The 10,791-nt window shown below is 29.5% G+C and overlaps 1 protein-coding gene across 1 annotated transcript in view; it reads left to right on the top strand.

Annotated features, from left to right (window-relative positions):
- Nucleotides 1–9,122, top strand: part of LOC111687399 (ecdysone-induced protein 75B-like) — a 15,347-nt gene extending 6,225 nt beyond the window's left edge. Inside the window, exon 3 of the mRNA XM_046951355.1 lies at nucleotides 8,938–9,122. Within this exon, the coding sequence (XP_046807311.1) occupies nucleotides 8,938–9,122 (185 nt within the window). The remainder of the gene's footprint in view (nucleotides 1–8,937) is intronic.
- The last annotated feature ends 1,669 nt before the right edge of the window (nucleotides 9,123–10,791 follow it).

Below are 10,791 nucleotides of genomic sequence, written 5' to 3'. Positions count from 1 at the left end.
GACTAGACTATAGACTAGACTATAGACTAGACTATAGACTAGACTATAGACTAGACTATAGACTAGACTATAGACTAGACTATATACTAGACTATAGACTAGACTCTAAACTAGACTATAGACTAGACTCTAAACTAGACTATAGACTAGACTATAGACTAGACTATATACTAGACTCTAAACTAGACTATAGACTAGATTATAGACTATACTATATAACACCATACCATAGACTAGGCCAATTGACTGATAAATTTATTAAAATTCGAAATTTTCCATGTCTGCTCTCTGCACTTGCAATACTCTCGCTGATTCAGTCACTCTCTCACTCTCTGTCTCCCATACCACGACCTACCCATACCCCATTCAACTTAAGCTTGATAATGATGTTGTTATTACTGCTAGCTTGCAGCTTTTTCTGTTCTGGTTCTAGACTTTGTTGTCTGCACTTAATTTTACATAAAATTTTACACACCCAGAGTAGAGTACTAAAGCAATAGCAACAGCAACAACAACAACATTATCACAATAATAATTATGCACATGCAATGAGAGTGTTTTGTTGTCTGTTGTTGATTGTCGCTGGCCGTGTCTGTTGTGTGCAATTTTTGTTGTTGTTTTGTTGGCCAAAATGAAATGTATTTCACTTTTTTTTCGCCATAGTTCTCAATTTCAGTCTCGTTAACGACGTCATGTCGTACGTTTGTCGCGCTTTCAATAAATGTGGAGTATAAAATTCTATATAATTATTTATTTTTAATTTAAAAAAAATAAAAAAATATGTATTCTAATAAACAAACACTCATATGAGTAAACAAGTGTTAAAAACTAGAATATTTTAATTAAAAGTAAAATTTTTTTATTAAAAAAAAAATATTTTATATAAAAAGGTTTTTTTTTATAAATTTATAAAAGAAATATACAATTGTATTTGATTTTTTTATAAATGTATAAAAGTGAAATTGTGTTAATAAAGCGCATTAATTAATAAAAAGAAAATTGTAAATAGTTTAACATAAGGTAATAAAAAGTGATTATGAAAAGGAATAAGTTTTTTCTTTAAACAAAAGAAAAGTGAATTGAAAATTAAAAAAAAATAAATGTAAATAAATTAAAAAGATAAAAAATGTTAAAATATAAACCAAAAAATATAAGGAAAATATTGTGAATTTCTTTAAAATTAACAAAATTTAATTATAATAAATAAAAATTTCCAGAAAGTCTCATCTGTATAAAGGATTAACAATTTTTAGTTAAAGTTTTAATGAAAATAAAATATGGAATTGACAAATTACCGACGGCTTTTAAATCAAACTTATTTTGAGTTTTTTTTTTATAAAAAAAATATTTTTGTGAATTGTTGGTGATTTTAGAAAAAATGATTTAATTGCTTATTTTTAATATTTTGCTGTTAAAACTTTCCCCTAAAAATGGATTAAATTGGATAAAATTTGACATAAATTTACAAGGATTTTTTTAAATTTTTAATAAAAGTAGTTTGAAAAAGGGTAAGAAAATTTAAAAAAGAAAACCAAAAATTCTTTAATTTTTGCTAAGAATGAAAATTTTTCTTTTCATTAATAAATAATTTTTTATTAAAAAAAAATATCACAAAATAGATTTTTTCGAGTTTTTTTTTCTAAAATGTTGAATTTTACAAAAAAATTTCAATTTTTTGTTTTGAATAAAATTTTTCAAAAAAAAAAAAAACTGATTATTTTTTAATATTTTTTTGATTTTTATAATTTTTTTATAATTTTGATTTTTACAAAAATCCACTTATTTTCTTAAGAATAATTTTTTTTTACTAAAATTTTGATTTTAAAAAAATATTTACTTATTTTGTTCAAAGTGAAATTAAAAAAAAATAAATTAAATTAAAAAAACTGATTTTTTCATTAAAACTCATTTTGTTGCAATTATTTGTTTCTACAAATTTGATTTTTAAAGATTTTTTAATTAATGAATTTTACAAAAAAAAGAGATATTTTGTTAAAAATTAAAAATATTTTTTTAATATAAAACAGATTTTTTTCCATACTTTTAGAATAAATTTTTTTATAAAAGCTTGTCTTGCTTGAGTTTTTTTTTTCTAAAATTTTGATTTTACAAAAAAAAAAAAAATAATGGACATTTTTGATTCAAAATAAATTTTTCAAAAAAATAATAAAAAATGGTTTTTTCATTAAAACTTGTTTTGATGCAATTAGTTGTTTCTACAAATTTGATTTTTAAAGATTTTTTTACTTTAAAATGTTGAATTAAAAAAAAATCGAGATCTTTTGTTTCAAAAAAAAAAAAAAAAAAAATTAAAAAAATCTATAAAACTCCTTTTACATTAAAACTCGTCTTGATCGAGTTATTTTTTCTTTTAAAAATTAAATTAAAACTCGTCTACAGTTATTTTTTCTAAAAATTTAATTTTTTTCTGATTGTTTTTTAACTAAAATGTCAAAAAATTAATATTTTTAAAAAAATTAATAAAATAAAAAATTCTAAAAAATCACTTTTTCATAAAAAAATTAATTTAAATGTTAAAAATTAAATTTTTCAAAAAAAAAAAATAAATAAATAAATAATAAATATTATTAATAAATGTTGAAAATTTAAATTTAAAAAATAAAATAAAAAATTTATAAAGTTACTTTTTCTAAAAATTTATTTTTTTGTAATTTTTCGTTAAGAATAAAATTTTTCAAAGAAAGTTTTACTTGAAAACATTTTTTGAAAACACGTCTTGCTCTACTTATTTTTTTCTAATAATTAGATTTTTTTCTAGAAATTTCATTAATTTTATAAAAATTCGATTTTTTTACTAAAAATTCAACTTTTAGTAAATTGGATTTATCAACTAATACTTTGATTTGTGCTAAAGTCGGAAGATTTGTCCCGTTTAGATGTAGTGATTTTGAGCCAAAGGACATAGATCGCCACGAATAGTTAAACATGTTTGAAAGTTTAGATCAAGTCGTACTCCATGAGGATTGTTTCTCAAACTCGACAAAAGTTTGATAAACCATTGGCACCTACTCAAGCGGCAATTTCAAAAGTTTTGGGAGCAGTAAGATTAATCAATAAGCCGATAAATAAACTAAACGAACTAAAGCCGATAGACCTTAAAAGCCGACTTATCATTATCAAAAAAACATTTTTGCCCAAAAAATCGTAAAAAAACTCGAAGCATAAGAATAATTTCCAATCAGCCAAATCGAAACCGAAGTCAATTATGACCTGCATTTGATGGGACCAAAAAGGTCATATCTACCATGAAATCAAAAGATGCATTACAAATCTGTGTGTAAACCTTGTCATGTCAACAATTGTCATTCCTACTCCCCTTATTGACCTTACACTACACTACTACCAATTCTTGCCCCTCTTCTTAATAGTTTTCAAAGTATACAAAAATGTCCTTTATCTTTAAATGCCTATTAACATTGATACTTCATTGAAGTTAACAATTTTTATTTAATAATAATTTTCGCCTCGAAATAAACTACATCTTTACTTACAACAAAACCCTTGAGTGTCAATGTAACCATTTCGCAGAAGTGCCATTAAAAAAATTTTTCAATGACAATCGGTCTCCCTCTCTACTACATTACATTGTCGACGGTCAAAGGACAATGAAATATTAATGCAATATAAATAACCTTACAAGCTCAAGGATATAGAAATATTTGTGAAAATAACAGTGAAAAACAAAGAGAATTTTTCTAAATGAAAATAGTTTTTGGCACTCTCTTTATGTAGGGGCAATTAACAGTGGTGGTCGGAGTTATTGTTGGTTTAAAAATGTGTTTGGAGTTGTTTAAAAACGAAGGAATGTAAGGAAAAGTTTGCAATATTTCGAGAAATTAGGAAACTTGTAGACATTTTACTTTAAAAATTGTGTGAGATTAATGAAAAGTTGCTTAAGTTTTCGATTTCCAAGAAAGTTTGATGAAAATCTTCCAAATATCCTTAAGAATATGTAGTTCTTATGAATGATTAAAGACGTGCATGCTATTATCCTCCGACCTTAAAATCTATTCTATGGTCTTGGAATTTCCTTAAAGTGTAACTTCTTATTTTAGAAACCAGAAATTCAGTCTTCAGAATTCGCTCTCAAAGTTTTTTGTATCAATTTCGCCACAACTTTCGTAATATCTTTATTCTGGTGATCCTGGTTCGATCTGGTCCTGCATTTATTTCATTTCGATCGTCCTTCATTCGTATCATTTCTAGGATTCACTCCCAAAATGTTTTGGTTTCAATTTCGTCATAGTTTTTGCAAATAACAGAGAATGTTTTCATTTTGGTGATTCACTATCTGCAATCGTCTCATTTCGATCTTTGGGTATTCAGAAATTCAGTCTCCAGGATTCACTCTCAAAGGGTTTGGTGTCAATTTCGTCATATTTTTAGCAAAATCTTTATGCTTCTGATCCTGGTTTAAACTTGTCTTATATTTGTGTCATTTCGATCGTCTTAAATTCGTCTCATTTCGATCGTCTCAGGTTTCACTCAAAAAGTACTTTGGTTTTAATTTCATCACAGTTTTCGCAAATATCAGATAATGTTTTTATTCTGATGATTCACTAACTGCAATCGTCTCAATTGGAACTTTGAGTATTCAGAAATTCAGTCTACAAGAGTCGCTCTCAAAACGTTTGATCTGGTCCTGTATTTGTGTCATTTCGATCGTCCTAAATTCGTCTCAATTCGATCGTTTCAAGGATTCACTCCCAAAGTGTTAATTTTAATTTCGTCACCGTTTTAACCGCAAATATTAGAGAATGTTTTCATTCTGATCATTTACTATCTGCAATCGTCACAATTCTAGTTTGAAGAAGTTGTGCTTAAAATCCTAAGTTTCCAATCTCAATACCATCAGAGCAACAAGCTCTACTCTCTTCATTCCGTACTTCTAGCTTGGTGAAATTGTGCTCGTTGTCCTTAATGTTTATTCACAATAGACACCATCAGACTATACCTTGTCTTGTTCCCCCTTATTAGGCTCCTCGCTCAGCTACTGGGAGTGGTGATTCAGAATTTCAATCTCCTGGATGTTATTCATTCATGATATTCGCTACTAAAGCGATTCTTATCTACTTTTTGGTCATTTCAGGGAAAGTCTTTAGGTTTTCCACTTTCTTCTTCACATGTTTATCATTTCGATTCCGCTCATCTATTATCGATGCATACCATCGGACTTACTCCATAAGATTTTTTGCTTCCTTTTAAACTGTCTGAAAGGTGAGTAAAGTGGATCTCTTGAAGCGGACTCAAAAATTTCAGATCCTAATCGTAATGCTGTCGCATTACTTACGTCGACTCTCTATCCGCTTGCCCAATTTGGTGAAGTTGTGCTCGTAGTCCTGTATGTTCAATCCCGATACAAAGCATCAGACTTAATCTCAATCTTGCTTCCATTTCTCGTTCTTCTTTCATTAACACATACGATTTATGTGGTTCTTTCCTTCCGATCCATATTGTTGACAGGTTAGTGAAGTGGAATAGTCGTAATATTATTCATTCAATTCCATCTCCATACCACAATTGATTATAATTTTCCTATTCAGAAATTATCGCTTCCAAAGTATCCTATTAGCAATATTAAAGAATGTCTTCTAGTGCTTCTCTGTCTTTAACACATGCTGGTTTAGTTATGTTCTTAGATCAATCCCAATACATACCATTAGACTAAACCTCGAACCTGCTCCCCATAGAGGAGACTTCTTGTTCTCCTTTTATAACTCCATAAGAAGTTTGAGGTCCTAACCATCATTCCATGAGGATGAGAAGGATTCTCTTACCCGGAAAATAAACACCCTAAACAACTAAGTATCAAGCTCCCTTGATATGTTCATAAATATTAACAGCTGTTAACATGACACTGTCACTGTTAGTAATTACCTTCAATGTTTACCTGAACTTGAAATGTTAAGGTTTTTCCTGTACAAACTTAAAACACACACACAGATGCAAACAAAGAAAAAAACTCGACATTGAGTATCTTGCAAGCTTTCAAGCATGGCTCTCTCACGCACACACACACTTAAAAATTTACAAAGTTTTCTTTTCATTTACTCCACATAAATGAGAGTGTAATTTTACACTCGTTTTGTTGTTTATTTTTACAAATTCTGTATGTTAGTAAAACTGTTATAAAAATGTTGTGTTATAGTTTAATAGAGCAGTTAGTTGTTGCTGTTGTAGAGGATTTATTACATGTAATAGAAATCAACAACAATGCTTTATAATATTCAGTGTTAAGGTCATGTTACATTTTTTGTTTGAATTGTCATATTGTTTTTTGTTATTGTTTTTCTTTTTTACACTTAGCAACGTTAGACATTTGTAAATTGTATATTATAGGCGGCTTGTTTTTGCATTCGGCTTATAGTTGTTTGGATTTTATTTCCTCGATCTCCTTCTCCACGTTTGTGAATAAAAACCCGCCAAACATGTTTACGGAAGAAATTTTAAATCGGTATGATGCTTTTGTCTCTCTCTCCCCTCTCTCACTAGTTAATTATTTCATTGTTTACAGTTGCGTTTGATAAAATGATTTAGCAATAAAAAGTTTAAAGTTTCAAGGGAATTGTGAAGGTAGTGACCAAAGGAAACGACTCAATATTGAATCTGTTACATCGATGGTATCTTTTTATCACACCACGAACTTTACAACAAGATAGTTGATGTTAGAGTTTTTTAATAGAAGAGAGAGGCGTCTACTAAGCTGAAAATAACTTCAAAAAGAATCAGTTACTAGATTGGTAGAATGACAGGCTTGAAGCTGTAAATTAGTCAAACCAAATGGACCTCTTAACAGGCGATATATTATGATTCTTTATCCTTTAAAATAAGTAAACATAATGCTAACAAATCGAGTTGATAGATGTCATCTACATGAGGAACCGAACGATCTTCCAAAAAAGGAACATTATAAAAGGTTGATTCAACAGTTCCTCATCCATTGTAACGTTAATATTAAACAATTGAAAGCTCTCGAGGATTACGATCCTTCGCATATACAATGAGAGATCATGGAAATTGAATGTACACCGACGATTATCAGGTAGGATCTTCAAGTGGCAAGGAGGGTTTGTAAAGTAATATGATCTTACCTCCTTTACTAAGCTGAAAATAACTTCAAAAAGAATCAGTTACTAGATTGGTAGAATGACAGGCTTGAAGCTGTAAATTAGTCAAACCAAATGGACCTCTTAACAGGCGATATATTATGATTCTTTATCCTTTAAAATAAGTAAACATAATGCTAACAAATCGAGTTGATAGATGTCATCTACATGAGGAACCGAACGATCTTCCAAAAAAGGAACATTATAAAAGGTTGATTCAACAGTTCCTCATCCATTGTAACGTTAATATTAAACAATTGAAAGCTCTCGAGGATTACGATCCTTCGCATATACAATGAGAGATCATGGAAATTGAATGTACACCGACGATTATCAGGTAGGATCTTCAAGTGGCAAGGAGGGTTTGTAAAGTAATATGATCTTACCTCCTTTATAGCATCCTTGAAAAACATTCAGACGTAAGATTTCCAAAAGTAGAAGGCAAATGGCACTTACATAAGTTCCCATGGAAGTGTGAAGGGAGTGGCAAAAGAAAACGCCTCAATATTGAATCTGTTACAACGAAGGTATCTTTTCAGCACAACAAAAAAGTTGATGTTTTAATTTATTAATAGAATAGCTGAAAGACCCAATGGCTTTAGCAGGGAGGCATCCTTAAACAACATTAATATAACAAAACTTAAAGACAAATGCCACTTACAACAGGGTCAAAAACTTAACAGTTTGTCCTGCAAAGTCATTCCAACTTTAATATGACACAGTTGAATGCTTTACGAGTTTTACCAAGAAGAGCCTTCAAGTATAAGAGAGGAACATTCGTGATTACGTGAAGGATTCCTTAGTTCATATCTGGATCTACAAAAACCATCCTTAATGCATGGCAATCATGTGGTCAAGTTCTCCCTAAATAGTCCATAACACTCCTGGACAAAACCTAGCCAAACGATTTGAAAAGTGTCATCAATGAAGAAAAAATGATTGCCATTGGTATGTTTAACTTATGAAGCTTCCAAAAAGGCTTCATCCTGTAAAGCACAAATCAATGAATCAAGAAAAAGGAAGAAACTTTCGCTGAATTCTAAGAAGTTTCTAGAAAAGGATTTCATGTTGAATTAAAATTTTCAAACGCCGGGCACTACAGGTATGTCAAAACTTCCAAAACATAAAGGCTTATACTTCAGCGATTGATTTCGGAATAACTTAAACCAAAAACATCTAAGGTCGTCGGAAACTTATTGTAATCTGACAAATGAATAAAAAGGATTCATGGATGTTATCAAGATATGATCTTCAAAATGGTTCCAACTAGATCACATAGTGCTGGTTTCTTAACCCCAAAATAAGAACTACCGAAAAGATTTTTGTTGTAGAAGATCAATGATAAATTTCACCCCACCAGAGATCTCTCTAAATCAATTATTTCTAACTGTTCTTCTTAGATGTAAAGTGAGTAACTCGATATTTTAAATTGTAAAGAAAAGGACGACATCATAGACTAGATGCGAACTGATTAAGCACTTGAGGTTGTGAGAAAGAAAATATCGATGAATCCTAAGAAGGAAAAGATTTTGCAGATCAATGATGAATTTCAGCCAACCAGAGATCCCTCTAAATCAACTATTTCTAACTGTTCTTCTTGGGTGTAAAGTCAGAAATAAGATTTGCAAGGACTCAGAAAGTACAGCATAGTAAAGATCATTTAGAAAGTTTTCTTCCATATCTTAGTGAATTGGTGAAACATCTTGATCTAGAATATGTCTGTGTGAAGAAGGAAAGTATTGTAACTGAAAAAAGTGTCCATGTTTAAGAATAATCTAACTCCTGGAATAAAGCACCTTTATTTTCTTAGAAACTAAAGATCTATTAAAACTTTCTCATGGATATGTTAGTGATTTGAGAGCTCAATCGATGGGCAAGGAATTTGATAGTATCCAACTGGACGGCTCTGGAAAAGTGCGGCCCATACGCGGTAATGATTTTATTGATTCTCTGAATGTGAGTTATGTGTATAACTGTTCCATTACGGATTACTGAAAACTACAAGACGTGTGCGAAAATTTTTTAATGGATGCTCTGTACGAATTAAAACTTTTTGATGTCTTAGTAAGGACTCAGTTTTGAAGGAAATTTCCAAGTATTTTCAAACAAAGCTTCTGAAATATTTGTTTTTTAAGGAATATTACAGAATAATTACAATAATTAACTAAAAATTAGTCAAAAATTCCTAGAAAAAAGTTGAAAGCTTTGAATAACTTTCTTTTTTTCCTTTAGTTACCATTTCCAAGATTTTCCTTAAAAAACATGTTCCTTTTAAGATTCCTAATTTGCTTAGTTCCAATTTGTTTAAGCACCCAAACTACAACACCTTTTCAATAGACCCTTAACTACATTTGATCTTGTTTTTTTCCAACTTTTTTTCTTCTCGCCTCACTGAATCCAATTAGTATTTTAAACTTGTTACTTTTCCTTTAAAACTTTTTAACCCTTTTTGCTGTTTTTGCTAATAAACTATTATTCAAAATTATTTAAATTAAAACAACCCTGTAAAAGAAAAAACAACAACAATGACAAAATCTTACAACTTGAAATACATATGTATATTTTTTAATGAGTGTGATGATGATTAAGAAATGTGAACATAAATAATAAACCCCAACCTACCTCAACAAAAACAAATATACAAAAAAAGAGAAGAAACAAAAAAATAAGAAAAAAATTAAAAATAAAAACAAACATGCACGCACAGGCCGAAAAATATGGAAGCAAAAGAAATACAATACAAAAGCCTACCCCAACCCCACATTCATACATAACTTTTACTTTACTTAGTAACTCGTTTACGAAAGCAAACACGACTAGCTACGAGATAGGTTTGCTGTTAAACGATTGCAGGCGAGAATGAGAGAAAGAGAGAGCCGTTTATTTGTAAACAGAGCGAGTGAGGGAGGTTTTTTTTACACGCTAAACTAGTACCCCACTTCCTATAGAAAACTTTTTACAGGCAAAATAAAAAATACTTGTACATGACTTTGAAAGTTTTTTTTTGTCGTTTTAAGGAAATATAAACAGCAACTGAGTACTTTAAAAAGAGAGTGAGAGAAGAGAAAAAAGAGCATATTTGTAAGGCTATTTTTGATAACCTTTGTGGTAAATTCTCTTGCCCTTTAACTTTAATACAATATATTTTGAACTTCCTTCCGTTTTCTTAGCTTTAAAGTTTTGAAAATTTGTAGAAAATTTATAGAAAATTTAAAATATTTTTTTTATAATTTAAAAAATTAAAAAAAAAAATTCTTAAAAAAGTTAATTTACTTAAAAACTTATATTGCAATCTCTTCGACTAAGTTTAATTATTATTTAAGAGTTTATTTTATTTGAATCAGGGATGGAAAATGCAGTACTGTTTTAAATCTTTATAGGTCTAGTTTAGTTCTAGTTCAGTTCTAGATTACTACTAGTTCAGTTCTAGTTTAGTTCAAGTTTAGTTCTATCTTACTACAAGTTCAGTTCCAGTTTAGCTCTACTACAGTTTTAGTCCTGTTCTAGTTGAGTTCTAGTTCAGTTATAGTTCAGTTCTAGTTCTGTTCTAGTTCTATTGTAGTTCTGTTCTAGTTATGTTCTAGTTCTGTTCTAGTTCTGTTCTAGTTCTGTTCTAGTTCTGTTCTAGTTCTGTTCTAGTTCTGTTCTAGTTCTGTTCTAGTTC

The sequence above is a fragment of the Lucilia cuprina genome, chromosome 5 (genome assembly GCF_022045245.1).
Source record: "Lucilia cuprina isolate Lc7/37 chromosome 5, ASM2204524v1, whole genome shotgun sequence".
Lineage (NCBI taxonomy): Eukaryota > Metazoa > Arthropoda > Insecta > Diptera > Calliphoridae > Lucilia > Lucilia cuprina.
This window is presented reverse-complemented; position numbering and strand designations above follow the sequence as displayed.